This window comes from Mesoplodon densirostris, chromosome 9, assembly GCF_025265405.1.
Source record: "Mesoplodon densirostris isolate mMesDen1 chromosome 9, mMesDen1 primary haplotype, whole genome shotgun sequence".
NCBI lineage: Eukaryota > Metazoa > Chordata > Mammalia > Artiodactyla > Ziphiidae > Mesoplodon > Mesoplodon densirostris.
The window spans coordinates 67,818,838-67,835,558 of record NC_082669.1 but is presented as its reverse complement, the minus strand read 5'-3'; the positions used below and the strand labels follow the sequence as shown (position 1 = coordinate 67,835,558).

Here is a 16,721-nt window from a genome sequence, read left to right as displayed (position 1 = left end):
GAGCCCTGGCCACCAGATGGGCCATGGCTCTGCCGTCATCACTGCCTTGGGTTCCTAAGCTTCCTGCAGTGGTCCCCAGGGAACTCTGCCCATCTCCATTTGGTGGGCCCCCAGCTCACTGATTTCCTCGGGGCCAGTGCATCTGTTGAGGTGGGGGGAGTGTGGCGCTTTGGGTCCCACACTGCAGCTCTGGCTACAAGGGAGCCTAGAAGGTGAGGGCCTGGCATTTCAGCCCTATGACAGGAGGTGTTCTCCGCCTCTCCCAGGTTTCCCCGAAGCCCATATGGGAATCAGGTTCAAATTCTGGGCCACCCAAAACTATCATAATGTCCAAACACAGTAGAACCTGGGGCAAGTCCCACTCCCTTCCTGGGCCTCGGTCTCCCTGTCGGTAGGGAGAAGGGAAGTGGATTAACCCAGCAGTGGTCTGGCCGGAGGTGGGCACTGCATTCCATTTTCCTCCCACCTCTCACCTGTGTTCCACTCCTGTGCCCATCTCTGTGTGCGTGTCTCGCTCTGTGTTGCTCTCTTTGTCTCCATGGCTCTATCTCTGTTTCTATTTCTATGTGTGGTTCTATCTCTGTCTCTGGGTGTATTTTCTCTCTGTCTCTTTGTGTGTGTATGTCTCTGTGTATTTCTCAGTCTCTATCTTGTTTTCTATCTATGTGATTCTCTTTTCCTCTCTCCCTCCATCCCTCCCTTCATCTTCCCTCTCCAGCTCCCTTCCTCCCTCTCTCTCTCCCCCTCCCCCTCCCCCTCTCTCCATCCCCCCTCCCTCCCTCCCTTCTCCCCCAATCCTCTATCTCTCCCTCCTCCCATCCCTCATTCTATCTGCCCTACTCAGGCACCTTCCCTTGCCTGTCCCTGTGGTCCTCGTGGCTGCAAAGGAGGGTCCCGCAGCCTCGTGGACAGGGTCGTTTTCCTCCTGCGGAATCACTAAGCCCAGCCCGGCTCAGCCTCGGCTCCTTGACCTCAGGCTTGCACCATGTCCTGCTGAGAATGGCAGGCCCATCGATACTGAGACATCTGCCAGGACAGGGGAAGAGATGCCTCACCTAACCCAACCCTATGGGGAGGACTGCGGGGTCTCCACTTCCCAGAACCCCAGTCTAGAGACATTCTGAAGCCCTAGTTGTGTTAAAATGGAAACACATAAACTAGGTGGTCTCCAGCCACAGGGATCTTCCCACTGAGTCTACCTGCTTGTGCTCAGGAGCCAGGGGTGACGAGAAAGACTGAGCCCTGTCCTCACAGAGCCCCAGGCTGCTTAAAGACCAAGCTCACACAAATCAACCATCAGGGATTGGAAAGAGGGGTTTGGTGGGCACTCGAGCATTCCTGGAAGGCTTCCTGGAGGGGGTAGGAATGGTTTTTGAAGGTCTTGAAGCAGTGGGGACATTACATTTGTTGAGGACAGGCCTGGTCCTGGGGTGGAGCCTCAGGGAGGGTCCCAGGTAGATGGGCCCCTGGGTTGAGGAATTAGAAGCTGTGACTCCAGGAACTCAGGTGTGCATTCCCAGTCCCCAGTGAGACCCAACCACACCCTGACCCCTGAAGCCCAAGGGTCAGCAGTTACCCTGTGTGTGTGAGAACTGTCCCCTGCTGGGAGGGAGGGAAAGTGGGACAGGCATGACCATCACTGAGGGTCTGGCTGAGGGAAGGAGGAGGAAAGAGAGAGCAGAAACGATGCCCCTCTGGCCATGCAGACACCTGAGAACTTCCCAGCTGTGAGGCCTTCTGTGCTGAGTTCAGCCCTCCCCGCCCCTGCTGCTTAAGGCTGGGATATGACTGGACCAGAGAGGGAAAGACACTTGCCCAGGGTCCCACAGAAAGCCAGCACCCTGAATAGCCTCAGCAGGCTCTGGGAGCTCTCAGCCCACGCTCTAGCATTTTTCCACCTCTGCATGCCTGGGGCTCAGACAGCTGAGAAGTGTAACAGTGGAGTCTCATCTGTCCCTCTGCTTAAGGACCCTTCATCTTAGGGAAGACCAAAGATGCAGCCACCCGCTACTTTCCCTCGCCCCTTCCCCAGGAATCCTCCACTTAATTATCCCATTCCCTGTCCAGGTTCACCTTTTATTGGCTTTGTGGGTATGTTGCCTTTTCTCCACTAGAAACAAGCTCTTCAAAGAGGCATAAGACCTGACCCAGCCTTCCAGGGGCTCCTGTGTTAGAGAGAGAGAGATTCTTAAAGAGAACTTTTTGCTATTTGCTCTTAAGTGAAATAGCACAGCCAAGGCTGTAGGAGTACATGGGAGGAGGTTGATTCCAAGAAAAAGAGGGAGAAGCAAGTTGGGAAGACTTCATGGAGGAAGTGCTGGGGAGCAGGGCCTTGAAAAATTGGGCCAGTGATGTGTCAGGTGGAAGGGAGGGTGGGAACAGAGGTGGAGAGGGAATAGGGCCAGATCATGGAGGCCTTGAATGCCAGGCCGTGGGCCTCAGTTCCGCTAGCATTAGAGCCCGAGCTCCTTGTCCACAGCGTCATGATGCAGGACTGGAGTACTCTGGAAGGATGCCGCTTGATGTTCAGGATGTACCATCTAAATCTGAATCCAGATTGGCTGGGAACTTTGACTGTGTCCTTCCCCTCCCCTCCCTCCTGCTATTGAGTCAGAGGATGCTGCATCCTTCCCTGCCCACTCCCCCCACAGCCTGGCAACCCCAGCAGGGTCTGGAACCCTCAGGGCAAATCACCACCCCCAGGGACTCTCAGGACCCACCCCAAAGGACCCCAAATGCAGTTCACCCACCTCAAACCAGGTGCTCCAGAGTCTGGCCAGAATTTCCTTTCACAGCTCCTGCAGGGATGGGGCTGGAGGCAAGGAATAGCAGGAAGAACCCAGACCCAGCTTCAGGAGAGCTCACCGAAGTCCTGGCTGTGCCGCGATTCACTGAGTGCCGGGCAGCTCCACCCCATCTAAGCCTCAATTTCCTTATCTGTGTGAAGGACACAGAAAACATACTAACCTCATGGGGCCCCGTCACGACTAGGAGACGATGCTGCCTGGGGCTCCCCGTGCCCTGCTAGGCTCTTGGCAGCAAGGGGAGGAGAGCGAGGCCTAGGGTCTGGAAGGAGAAGTTGTGTCTCCGGGATCAGGTCCTTGAGGGCCCCACTCCCACCGAGGATGGCTGTCCTTCTGAGGTGGTGTGGCCTTCTGTTGTCCCTGAGAGGCACCAAACTGAGTGGTCTCTGGATGGTGTCTTGGGAGGGGGCGGTCTGTCTACACTAAGAGGGTCTGATCCCCAAAGGCCTCTGGAGAGAAGCAGCCCCTTGGCCCCCTAAGTCCCCAGACTTAAGACTCTGCCAGCCAGAGATGTCTTCACCGCCCGCCCCACTCGCCCACCCCCATCACTTCACAGAAACGATGGTTGGGAGCCAGTTCTAATCCTGCTTGTCTCACCTTTGGGCAGGCTTTTCTCCTCTTTGGGCCTCCGTTTCTCTGTACAGGGTGGGCGGTGTGCTGGGTGAGTTGTCGTGGCTCCTTCCCCTGACATCCTCCACTCCGCGGCTGCCGCGGGCTTCCTTCTCTCCGCCTCCCTCTGCTGGCGGGCGTCATGGTGACGAGCTGCTGGGGATGCCTGGAAGGAGGGAGCCCTGCACAATAGGGGCTGGAGCAGGGGTAGGCACCTCCTCCCACTTGCCCCTTCCCTGGGGAGGCCAGTGATCTCACACAGTGAGCTGGATTCCACTCACACCTCTTCCCTTTTTCAAGGGCCCACTGAGGTCTCCATGAATCTGCTTTGTGCCTCCCTGACTCAGTTTCCCCACTGTCTGCTGTAAGTGTGGACATTTACCCCTGCCATACCTACTCAAGGATGGAGGGGCATCATGGGTGAAAAGCCCTTCAGAAATAGAGAACTGAGCGTTTGGGGAGGTCCAGAATGGACAAGGGGTCTGGAGGACTTCCCTGGTGGCGCAGTGGTTAAGAATCCAGCTGCCAATGCAGGGGACACAGGTTTGAGCCCTGGTCCGGGAAGATCCCACATGCCTTAGAGCAACTAAGCCCGTGCTCCACAACTACTAAGCCTGTGCTCTAGAGCTTGTGAGCCACAACTACTGAGTCCACGTGCCACAACTACTAAAGCCCACACACCTAGAGCCCGTGCTCCACAACAAGAGAAGCCACCGCAATGAGAAGCCCGCACACAGAAATGAAGAGTGGCTCCTGCTCGCCGCAACTGGAGAAAGCCCACGCGGAACAACGAAGACCCAACGTAGCCAATAAATAAATTAATTAATTAAAAATAAAAAAATAAAAAAGGGGGGGGGTCTGGAGAGCAGTGTCCACACAATACTGAAGAGAGGGGAAAGAAGTTCCCTTCTCTCATCCCAGATGTCACGAGCAGATGGCCCCGAGGAGGCCCTTCCCAACCTGAAGACTGGGCTGGTGATAGCAGATTCTCGATCTCTCAACCCAGCAGCTTGGTCCTGAGCTTGGGTGAGCATCACCAGCTGCCCCCACCTCTGCCCCACCAACGTGCAGTGATTAGATCGAGATGGGAAATGTTCAGACTGAACTCGGGGAGACACACATCGTTTGGGAAGCTCAGGGAGGCTGTGTTATTGGCACCATGACTGTACCGTGTTTCCCCAAATGGTCTCTTAACTGGAGGTGAAGAGCAATTAGTCATGCCCACAGTATCACTGCCTAGTCCAGGCAGTAGAGATTTTTCCCGCAAAAGAAAAGTGACCTAAGGTGTAGGTCCCAAGCCAGACAGGAAGGAGATAGCTAAGTCTGCAGTAGTCCAGCTGCAGGGAAAAGCAGTAAGGGGACTGAGGGTGGCATATCTGGCCCTTGAGGCATTTTCTGCTCTGGGGGTCCAGACACTAAGTGGCTAGGACACTGCAGAGGTAGCACAACTGACTACATCTTCTGGAACACAGGGTAGCAGGGAGAGCCTCTCCCTTCCAGAAACACTGACTCCAGGATCTCCCATAAGAAAGTGTGTCCTAGGGTAGAGAGATCTATTTCTGCCTCTTCATTGCTGGTGACCGTGGACATGTCTCCCTCTTCGGGCCTCTTTAGACCAGATGAAGGAGAAGTTTCCTCGCCCTCTTAAATTCCCAAGGAGATGCCTGCTGACTCAGTTCCCAATTTACTTTCTTGCCTGGAATCTGGAGGATGCTGAGCACAGGTTTGCTATTTCAGATGGACACCCCTACCCAACAAGGGTTGGACTTACAGTGTCAACAGTTCTGGCAACGGGGCTCAGCCTGCCCGTGGCATGAGTGTGAGACTCAAGATGCTCCTGCACGTGGGACAGTTTTGCATTTGCCATGCAGCTTGGCAGAGCCTGGGCATGCAAGGTGACGAACTGTCCTCTTGGCCCACCCTGAGCCTCTCGTTCTCATTTGGAATTCCCCGGTAACCTAGACAACAGCACCACCTCGGTCCATCCTGAGCCCCTGTGTGTGCAGCTCTGTGTAGCCCTTAAGAAAGGGCCAGAGGTGACCTAGGCCTTGCCACCCCTACTCCTTAGCTAGCTGGGAAGGCATGACCCCTTTACAGAAGTCAGTGAGAGAACAATACCGACCCAGCATGAGCTAAGAGAAGTGAGCAGCTGACCCTCCAGGGGCTGGAGCAGTCGTGGAAGCACCTGGAGGTACTAGGACTGAAGCTGGGCATTGAAGAGGGTCATGGATTATCTTGGCCTGGGCCCAGGGCTATGAGCTGAATGGGCAGAGCGGGGAGGGCTAAGTCTTAGGCGCTCTCCAAGGTTCCCCACCTGCGTTCATGGTGGGACGTGGGCAGTGGTAGCATTTTGCTGTCCGTGGTGCTGAAAATTTCAGTCCTGCACATGACCTCATCCCTTCGGTAAATATTGCTTCTGGCCCTTCCCCTCACCCCGTCAGCACCCTCCCACCTTCACTTCTTGTCATCTTCTTTCCCGACAGCCAGTGACGACATTGCTTCTCCTCCACCACATTCCCACTCATCCCCATGCCCAGCCTGTCTCTGGCACTCTCTCCCTCATAACCACCACCAAAAAATGGTCCCTCATGGTCCCCATCTCCCATATATTGCCAGTTCCACTATCAGAGAGAGAAGTGCCAACCTCGGGAGCGCTTAAAAGTGATGTATGGTTGTCTGGGGTTGTCACAATGGCTTGAGGGTACGACTGGCAGTCAGCAGATTGAAAAGTCCCACACAACAAATACTTGACCCACCTGAGATGCCAATGGCATCACTGAGAAGCAGTTTACATTACTTTTTCTAGTGGGGAAAAAGGCTGAGAGGGACGGGCCTTAGCCAAGGTCACTTAATCAGCCAGAGACAAAATTACAGCTAGAATTTAGGCTTCCATCTTCTCCCAGCCAGGCTCCTGGACCTCTCAGGTGACTGCCCAAATCAGAAGCTCTTGTCAAAGTGTCAGCATCTGAAAGGGACGGAGCACATTGTAATGAGGGCTTTCAACAGGCCAGGGCACGCTGCAGGGGATCGAGTCCAGGCTTCCCAGACCACAGAGCTCTGGAAGAGAAGACCTTGTCTGCGTCATCCAGACCCTAACGCCCCTGGCAGACTACACTGCACACCATTGGCGTCGATCTTCAGCAGAGGCACCTGCATTGCTGTGGTAACAGGCACCCACCTCACTACATCCATCCCCACAGTTCTGGCCTGACCATCTGCCCTCAGACTCTCCGTGCCCATCTTCCTGTGGTTCCCAGGGGAGACTTCCTGTCTTACTTTCTCCTATCCAAGGCTGTGTCTGAGGCCTCAGGGTCCTCATTAGCCAGCTCCCCCGAAGTGCTGGGAGCATCTCTCTTCCAGTCCCCTGGTACCCAGTGTCTATAGCCAGAGCCTCATCCCCAGGCATGGCTGGGCCCCCAGAGGGAAGCACCCTCCCACCACTATATCCCACATCTGAGACCCTGCTTTCCAAGGTTTCAACAGACCTGAGTCAATTTGATACAGCCCACGTATACTCAATGGCTCACTCCTGAGGAGGGAACTGTTGACTTCAATATGGGTTCTTCCTACTTGTCTGTCCCCAGGGAGCTCAAGTTCAGTAGCAAAGAAAAGAAGGATCAGTTCTAAAGAGATGAGACTCATAGTGAATTATGGCAAATGCTCTAAAAGATTTTTCTTTTTCAAACTATGTTGTACAATAGTGGATTGTGAAGTAAATTTAGTGGGTTGTGACTAGTATTTGTATATAGAATAAATACAATTCATTAGAAAGTAATAGAAAAATATTATAGCTGTGGTCAAGATAAATTTCACTTTGTGAAACTGGATTCAGTCATGTGAGCGGTGTGTGTGTGTGTGTGTACTGGACTGACATGAAATGGATATGTGGCTGTAGTTCAAGGGCAATAGAGTGTGAAGACCTATGTTTCAAGAGATGGGAAGACATAGAGGAGGTGTTTAGAGGGAAAAAGAAGAGATTACATAATACCTTGGGTGTTGGGGAAGCCTCCAGGAGGAGGTGGCATTAGAGCTGGGGGTTAAAAGATAAGTAGGAGTTTGTAGGAATATGTGCATGCGTAAAGGGTGAAAGTGCGGAGGGTGTCTCAAGGGGTGGCTCAGTATGGAGCTCGGTGTGTGCCAGGCCTGCTGGTGTAAATGTCAGCTGCCATGTGGAGTGGTAGAGATGAGTCAGGAAAGTTCGGCTGGGGCCCGGGTGTCAAGGGCCTTGAATAGCACACCAAGAAAGTTGGACTTTATTCCCAAGAGCAATAAAAAGCTGCTGATGACTTTTATTCAGAAATCAGCATGATCACTCTGGCAGTGGGGGTAAAGGATAGAGATTCGAGGGGGGCAAGAGATGAAGCCAGGAGGCAAGATAGGAGGGTGTTGTGCCAGTGCAAGGTGACTAGAGAGTGGGTGGAAGGGTGGGCAGGAGAGGCATGGACTCCGGAAAAAGAAAGAGGAGACGGAATCCACGGAGCTTGGTACCCCAGGGGCATTGATGTGAGGGACCAGAAAGGTCTCAGATCTGCAGCATCTCTATCCTGACCCCCTCCTTTCCGCAAGCCCACCCCATGGTCAGTACCACCACAAGATATCATACTTGGGAGATGAGTATTCTGAGGTCTTGTCCTCAGGGAGCCCCACACTGGTCTGAGACACCAGACTCACCCACCTGAACAACTGAGGCCAGATCATGAGCAAGGGCTGGAATGTGGGGCTCAGGCTGTCAGGACTGAGAGGGTTGGGGGCGTTGGGAGGCTCAGGAGAAAGAGACTCTTGAGATGCAAGCAATCAAAGAGGGCTTCCTGGAGGAAGGAGCTTAGCACTGACTTCAGAAAAGCTAGAGAACATCTAGGAACACATTCACAGAAGATAAATTTTTCTGCCCTTTGAACCATAGCCAGGATCAGGGTCTGTCTCACCTCACACAGGCCTGTTGAGAAGGACTCTAAATCCCCATTAGGGAGGGACTGTTCATTTTACAAAATCACCCACCCTCCCAAAATGCCTTTACATTGGTCCTGTTGGTTTCACCCCATACTCTGTCCTTTAGTTCAGTAACATCACTGACCCTATGCATCAAATTCTCTTAACATACAACCTTTCTTTCTTTCTCTTAACATACAACCTGTAGTAAAACAATCCTGTAGAGGGAGAAAACCCAAGTGGGGAATTGGGTGCCATGGTCAGGGGCTAGGAGCTAGTGTCCTCATATTGGGGTCAGAGTTGGTGTCAGACCAGCATTGGCCTGACTGACTCACACTTGGGCCAGGGACCTGCCAGAGGCAGGCCTCGCTGACAGGTGACAGGCCCAGGAGGCAGGAAAAGGCCAGTAAGAATCCCGAATTTGAAAAATGTATAAGCTCAGAGCACCAAATTAAAAAACAATTAGGCTAATAGAATCTCCCCCATTGTTTCTCCTCTTCAGCAAGTGCTCCTTCATAAGTCCATTGCTTTTAACTCACTGTTAGCTCAGCGGAAGTAGATTTTTAAAGTAACTTAATTATTTCAGAACTCATTGCTTCCAAAAACAAGCTAAGGTTTCCCCTTCAGCTCTGTGACTCTGTGCTCTGTGAGCTATTTTTTAAAAATTAACTTTATATTGTGACTCTAACTTAAGCCCCAAAGAAAAATCCACAAACAACTGCCCATTAGCCAGAGAGCAGAACGCTGGTACAAATTATCCCCAAACGATAGATCGTTTAGAATTTGTAAGTAAGCGGGGGAGGTAGGGTACATAAGACAGCGAAATGCAGAGCAGAGGCTAGCAGAGGGCTTTGGAGTTATCAGGTGTGAGGCATTCCTCTGGCTGGAAGTGACGGTGGGCTACCTGGAGAGCATGGCTTAGGAGCTAGATCTTGACAGTCAAACTAGGATTTAAAGAAAATATGCGCATTCCTTGAACTTCATACATCTCCCTTCAATAAAACCCTCACTTCAGTACATCAGACACTGATGCCCTGAAATGTCTTTTCCCACATCACATTCCAACTTTAACACAGAGCCAGGTTCTCAAACATTTAGAGATCACATGGTGGTCTCCCAGGCAGCCGTAGCTCAAGGTCAGCAGCACAGTCCTGTTTCCCCATATTGCTGTCATTCCTGTACCGCTACTCAGTAGCCTAGGGGTTAGGAACATAAACCCTGAAGCCAGACCTTCTGGGTTTGAATCTTCTCATCTTTGTATCCTTGGCAAGCTACTTGATCTCCCTGTGCCTCAGTTTTCTCGTCTGTAAAATGGGTTAATCTCAGTACCTACTCCATGGGGTTGCCTGAGGATTGAATGGACGAGTGTAAACAAAGCAGTTAGCAGAGGACCTGGTACAGGGCAAACACCTGTTGTATAAATAGTGACTATGGTGAAAGTGGAAGTACTGATACTGGTGGGAAAAGTATGGATCTCGTGAGCATAAATTGATTGCGATTAGGATGGAAACTCTTCGGCATGCTGAAAGCAGTGAATCTTCAGCCACATCCCAGGGCTCACAGTGGGGTTCAGTTTCAAACAAAATTAAAGAGAGTGTACAGGGCTTCCCTGGTGGTGCAGTGGTTGAGAGTCCGCCTGCCGATGCAGGGGACACAGGTTTGTGCCCCGGTCCGGGAAGATCCCTCATGCCGCGGAGCGGCTGGGCCCGTGGGCCATGGCCGCTGGGCCTGCGCATCCGGAGCCTGTGCTCCGCGACGGGAGAGGCCACAACACTGAGAGGCCCACGTACCGCAAAAAAAAAAAAAAAAAAAAAAGAGAGTGTACAAATGCTAGTCAAAAATTGTATCAAAAATGGGTTTTATCATGCCTTTTAGCTGCCATGAGTGGTAAGGCTTTTGTGCACTTTTCACATGAATGACTTTCATGTGAACATTCAGACGAGTTTCCCAGCCTAGAGAGGCTGAGACATAGGGACCTTATCCTGTGGGCACCAGGGAGCCAGGGAGTGTTCTTGAGGAGGGGAGTGACCTGCCTCTTGGTGCATCTTTTGTAGGGAATGCCTACCGAGAGTGCTTGGAGAATGGGACCTGGGCCTCACGGATCAACTACTCACAGTGTGAGCCCATTTTGGATGATAAGGTGAGTGGCTCCCACCTGCCTCACCCCTGGTCCTGTACAGGTAGTAGGACTCAGATTGAGCACAGAGGATGCCAAGGGTGGCAGAACCAGTCCTGTGTCACCCACCCGCCCCCTTCTTGCACCTCTTGCCACCACCCTATGTCCTGCCCTGTGCTCAGTGACATTGTGGTGGGGTAGAGAAGGGGACGTGGAGGCTCACCTTCAGGCGAGCTCAGCTGGTGGAGGACACCAGCAAGGTGGCACATGGCACAAGAAGGGGATGACCCTGTAACCAGTGCCCCAACATCTAACAGGCAGTGTGACTTCCTTCCTCCTCTGGGCCTCAGTTTCCCCATCTGGCATTCTGATTCTATGACTCCACATGGAAACAAGTGCAGCCCCCAGAAGGGCAGTCCCCACGGGAAACTGGGTCCCACTCCGACCTCACCAGCCCCCCTTGCTCTGGTGCTGGATTCCGTGTTATCTGCGGTGCCAGCCTCCTTCCTCTTGAAGCTTCGCCTCATTCCTGACCCCAAATGATATATCCCACCCCATCCCTCTCCTCTTTTGCCCATTACAGCCCCCAGTGGGGCTGAAACTTTTCCCCAAAAGAAGTCCAAGTTCAGAGGAAAAATATTTGTCTGCCCTGAGAAAGTGATTCTACAAAATACGAGCCAAAGGGCGTCTGCAGTGAGGGCCACAAGAGTGACAAGTGAGATGGGCCATAAAGGAGAGAAAGAGGTGCCCTCCTGCCATCTGCCCTCACCTCTTCATCTCACAGCCCCTCTGAGCAGTGGCAAACCAAAGGGGGTGTGGGGTGGCGGGATAGTCTGCCCTGGCAGGAAGGAGTATTTTATCATTGCCTCTGTTAAGAATTGCCAGCATGTGGTGATAATAAAAAAGCAGACTGATTTTATTTGTTCTTAATATTGCTCTTAAAATCTCTACAGATAAGGTACCCCCTCACTGCTGCACCCAGGGCAGACTGTCCCCAAGGCACCCCCCGACCTGCCATAGGTCACTGCTTCTGAGACAGGAGGACAGGTTGGCTCCATTGTACAGATATCAAAACTGAGTCCCAGAGATATAAATCAATACACCCTCAGTTGCTCAGCCCATTAGGGTGTGAGCTGAGATGAAACACAGATGTAGCAACTCCCATTCCAGAATTAAAAAGAAAATAGAATCCACATACCCATATCTCTGGCATAACTCAGAATACACTGTGCTCAAATCTGCCCTCCAATTGCACGGGGGACACCTGACCACAGCCATTTATACCAAGAGCCACACAGGGCCGACAGGAGAGAGCTCTGGGTGCCAGGTGTGGTGGTGACACTTGGAGCCTCTTCTGCCCCCAGGGTCAGGACACACAGGGTGGCCATTGCTAGAGTGCCTGGCCCCACCCTCCACATGCCCCAAGCCTCTGTCTGCCCGTGTGTCTGTCTGTCTGTCCAGCAGAGGAAGTATGACCTGCACTACCGCATCGCGCTCATTATCAACTACCTGGGCCACTGCGTGTCTGTGGCAGCCCTCGTGGCTGCCTTCCTGCTTTTCCTGGCCCTGCGGTGAGTCCACGCCGCCCCTGCTTTTTCCCTGCCCTCCTCCCACGGCACCCCCTTCACCTCTCCCATTCTCAGCTCCTCTCCGGGGTCCCTGGAGCCAACGGACAAAAGGGACTTGGGGAGGTGCCTGGGCACTGACCGCTGGCAGGCATGCAGGAGGCAAAAAGGGAGCCAGCTCTGGAAGACCCAACCGTGGTCACCACGAATGGGAATTTGGCCCCTGGTGCAGCCCTGCCTTCACCCCAGGCTGAGTCTCTCCCTTGCCTGAGGAGGGAGGGGGTGGCAGGGGGCGCAGGCCCAGCTGACCCATGATGCCAGCTGACCCCTGACCCCTGCCCCAACTGAGCTCTGAGCCCAGGTGCAGCCTGTCCCGGCTGACCCCAACCTGGTCCTCCCACAGGAGCATCCGCTGTCTGCGGAACGTGATTCACTGGAACCTCATCACCACATTTATCCTGCGAAATGTCATGTGGTTCCTGCTGCAGCTCATCGACCATGAAGTGCATGAGAGCAATGAGGTCTCTGGGTAGAGGTTTGGGGCCGGACCTGGGGGCTCTGGGCTCTGGGGGCCCCCATCTCTCTTGCCCAGTCCTCACGTGCAGACCCGATCCTGAGCTCACCTGCACCCAATCATTGTCCCTCCAGAGCCAGGGGTCGGGGAATGGGGCTCCAGCCCGGGCTCTGGGGAGCAGCACAAACCTGACACCAGACTTTGGTTTATCCTGTTCCACTCCCCATCTTGTGACTTCAGCACCTCCCAAAGATTCCTTAGAGAAAAGGAGGCTGAAATTAACCTCTGTTGAGCTTTAGATCGATTCATTCCAATGAGAGACCTGTAGGGATTTTGCCCCCATTATGCAGACATGGAAACTGAGGCTCAGGGAGGTTAGATGACACTGTAAGGATGCCTCTACATCTGGGCCACCAGGAACTTGAGCAGGCCAGCGCGTTAGCTGCCCACGGTGGATTTGTGTCAACCACTCTTGTACTGTGTCCAAGTCATAAAACCAGAGCCCAGAGTGGAGCCATGCACAGAGCTCTTTGGCCCACCATTAGAGACTGCTCAATACATCGTCTCTGGATGGCTAGACCTGAGCACACACGCAGGCTGGTTTGACGCTTCACTTGGCCCCATGTTGAGCCCTGCCTCAGCACCAACGGAATTCAGTCAGTTTGGGGTGCCCTGCAGCCCAATGTTGGCTTGTACTGACAAGGCATCGTTAACTTGGAGAAAAAACAAGATTGGGAGGAGGGGATCTTTCACATTCCACGTCAGCAGGACTTTCTCAGAACAGAGGAGACAGATGGCCACATGGGGCCCAAGATCAGGGCTGGGACCATGGAGGAAAGTCACGGAGGCTGTGATCAGCTCAGCTGATTGATTATCTGACAGCCCGGCTGTTAGAGCCAGACAGAGAGGTGCTGCGCTGTCCAAGGGGACAGTCAGCTCCCCATCACAGGGCTCCTCTAACCACCAATCCCCACATCCTCAGCTCTGAGGGTGCCCTGGTGACGAACCCCTGGGGAAGATGGCCAGGTAGGGTCAGCTGAGAAGAGCTCTGGCCTGAGGCCAGACCTGGCCGTGGCCCATGGTGGCTCTGGGCAGGCTTGTCTCCTGAGGGAGGGGTAGTCACCCTGCTTAGAGGGACAGGGACAAATTCCCCTCAGCCGAGAAGGCAAATGGCACCAACATTCATTTCTTGGCGCCTGCCTTTGCCACCTCCATCTTCTTGAACCAACCTGCAAGATGGTATTATTCTTTTCTCTGCAGCACGATGAGGTTCAGAGAGGTATGGCCAGTTGCCAGAGGTCCCGGTGTAAGGAAGTCTCCCTCCAGAGACGGCAGTGATCACACTAATACCATAATCTCCTAAACCCAGAGATTTGGGAGGATCACCTCCACCGCTGCAGCTCACCTTCACAGACCCTATACTAGTTCAATAACAATTTTCTTTTAATTGACTCACTAATTTTTTTCTACATGAAATTTCATAGTCCGTTCCGAAATGGAAAACAGTCTGACTCGCTGGTAATTGAAGGTGACCCTCAAAAAACAGTGACGGTGAAACACGACAGTGCTGTTCAATTCTAGCCTCTCCCTGCAGAAAGCTCAGAGCCAGACTCCCTCTTTCTTTTATGAAAAACGAGATTAGAAAACACTGGGGAGAAGTCAGACCCCCGGTACCAGGGGAGCCCAGCACTTTCTGAAAAAGTGAGAGAGAAAGGATGAAGCTTCCCACAATGAGATTCGAGGGTGTTTAATGCCATGTCCATGACCCAACTCAAACGACCTCCCCTCCATCAGCGCCCGAGCTGTGCACTTGCGCCTTGGCCCCAGGCAGCCACTGACTGCTGCCTGCCCCGTGCAGGTCTGGTGCCGCTGCATCACCACCAGCTTCAACTACTTCGTGGTGACTAACTTCTCCTGGATGTTCGTGGAGGGCTGCTACCTGCACACGGCCGTCGTCATGACCTACTCCACCGATCGCCTGCGCAAGCGGCTCTTCCTCTTCATTGGATGGTGTGAGGGTCCTGGGGGGACCTGCAGGGTCTAGTGGGGAGAGGGTACAGCTGACAGGGTCACCTCCCTTCATCTCGGGTCCAAGGACGGGACCACATTCCTGTCTACCACCCCCAGGCCAGCCCGAGGATGCAGCCACTCCCTTCCGTGCTGGAGAGGAAGAAGCAAATAGTCCCTCTGAAAGGACAGTCCACAGATAGCCTTCCTCTTCTTGCCTGGAATGGCCAATCCAAAGACCTTTGTCTCTGGCTTCAAAAGAAGAGCTGGCCAGCTCCACTTCTCTATCAAAAAACCTCAGAAAATCACGCTTTCCCCTCATCTCTCTGACCTGCTTGGAGGGGATGGCTGAGAGTGAGGGAGGGATGGGGGCAGGGGTCTAGGGACAGGGCCCCTCAAGGTCATGGATGGCCTGCAGTTAGATGATTGCAAACAAGATCCTAGCCCTTTGTGGTCCCCCCACACTGTGTTCTACAAGAGGGGCTCCTGACCATCTGTCTGTCCACTGCAGCTGTGTTTGTCCTTCTTTCAGGCATCCCCTGCCCCATCATCATCGCCTGGGCCATTGGCAAACTCTACTATGAGAATGAAAAGTAAGTAAGGACAGGCCAGCCATGGGGCTCAGAGGGATGTTAGGACAGGTCAGCCACGGGGCAAGAATTGCAGCCACGCCAGGACAGTTCACTTTTCCATTGTCCTTAAATTGAGAAAATGTCCTTGGCGCCCAGAGGTGCTCATGCGATAGGTGTCAAGTCAACTTTGTTGAACTGAGTTAGGAATCGTCGTTCCTTTAAGCACCCAATGCACGACCCCCTTAGCCTCTGGTAAGGCCTCCTCCTGCAGTTGGATGCGGCAAGTCTGGCTCCAGGTTTTCAGCTCAGAGCACCTCCAACTGTGGCATTGAGCCTCTCACAGATGCCCGGGCCAGGCCAGTGGAAGCTTGTTTTATTCTGGCATCCCAGTCTCTTCCTGGGGTGCAGTGTTCCATGCTGGGACCCTCTCTGCACCAGAGACTTTGAAATACTCAGCCTCGGCCCAGATGATGGCAATTCTGGCTGCAGGTCAGCCAGAGAACGGCGGGGAAGTTGGGTGCCACCAGCTGAGAAAAGAGGGGAGAGAGGAACGTCAGTCTCTGTATACAAATACTCAAGAGGTCTCTGAGGATGGAGGGAGCAGATGGGATTTGGAGGCAGGGGGCAGGAATGGCGTGGGTTCTAAGAGCGCAACATTAGGAAGAGCTCCTAACGATAAAAGCTGCCCAAGAGTGAGAGGGCTGCCTTGAGAGGTAGTGAGCTTCCCATCAAAGGGGGTGTTCAAGCAAAGAAAAGAAAAGAACAGTGCTGGGAGGCTGCAGGGGAGAATCCTACCTGAGGCAATGTGCACTGGATGACCTCTGAAGTTGCAGAAGACACAGAATTTCCTGAACTCTGTGGGGCCCTTTCTGAGGTCCAGTAGGAGTTGCTGGCAGAGCCAGACTGGGTCCTGGGCCAGCCCTTCCCCCAGACCCTGAAGCTTCTTCACCCCCAGCATCCCCAAAGAATAACCAAGCCTCTAATAGCAGCAAGCTTCCTTCTCTGGGTGAATGAGGCCAGGGATCGGGCTAGGAGAAGGCTCCCGCCTCCACATCTGCTGCTTTGTGTGTCTGAGTGCCTGGCACAAGGAGAGGTGGGTTCCAAGCAATGCGGGAACAGGTGGTACAGGCAGTTGGGCCCTGGCCAGTGAGGGGGAGCCCAGCTCTCCATTCATGAGCCTCCTGCATGTCCAGCCCTGGGTCCAGCATCCTGGGATGGGGCGAGGGAGCAAGGAGAAGGGGGAGGAGACCTAGGGCTTGCCTCAGTCTGCCTGGGGAGACCAGACCCTCCATGTAGGGCAAAAGGCAGCCCAGGTATGAGCCAGGGTGGTCAGTGGGGCTGGGGCTGTCCACCCAGGCTTCGGGGGAAGGAACAGCCATGGAGATTGGATCTCAGAAAGAGTCAAGCAGAGGACCCTGGCCCCGAGGCTGCAGTGGTCCCCAGGCTGTGGTTCAGCAGGCCACTTACAGCCACTCCATCTTTGCAGGTGCTGGTTTGGCAAGGAGCCCGGCGACCTGGTGGACTACATCTACCAGGGCCCCATCATCCTCGTGCTCTTGGTAGGTCCTCAGTGGGAAGTGGGACAGGGCTGGGCACCAGGAGGAC

At 53.6% G+C, this 16,721-nt stretch overlaps 1 protein-coding gene across 4 annotated transcripts in view; it reads left to right on the top strand.

The window, feature by feature from the left end:
- The window catches only part of CRHR2 (corticotropin releasing hormone receptor 2), a 45,089-nt gene that overhangs the window by 21,336 nt on the left and 7,032 nt on the right, over nt 1-16,721 (top strand). For 2 of the 4 annotated variants that reach the window (XM_060107986.1, XM_060107987.1), the window contains 6 exons: nt 10,397-10,482; nt 11,920-12,029; nt 12,427-12,544; nt 14,396-14,549; nt 15,077-15,137; nt 16,603-16,675. In XM_060107986.1, coding sequence (XP_059963969.1) covers nt 10,397-10,482; nt 11,920-12,029; nt 12,427-12,544; nt 14,396-14,549; nt 15,077-15,137; nt 16,603-16,675 — 602 coding nt within the window. The remainder of the gene's footprint in view (nt 1-10,396; nt 10,483-11,919; nt 12,030-12,426; nt 12,545-14,395; nt 14,550-15,076; nt 15,138-16,602; nt 16,676-16,721) is intronic. The other 2 variants (XM_060107985.1, XM_060107988.1) reach the window with 1 other exon arrangement.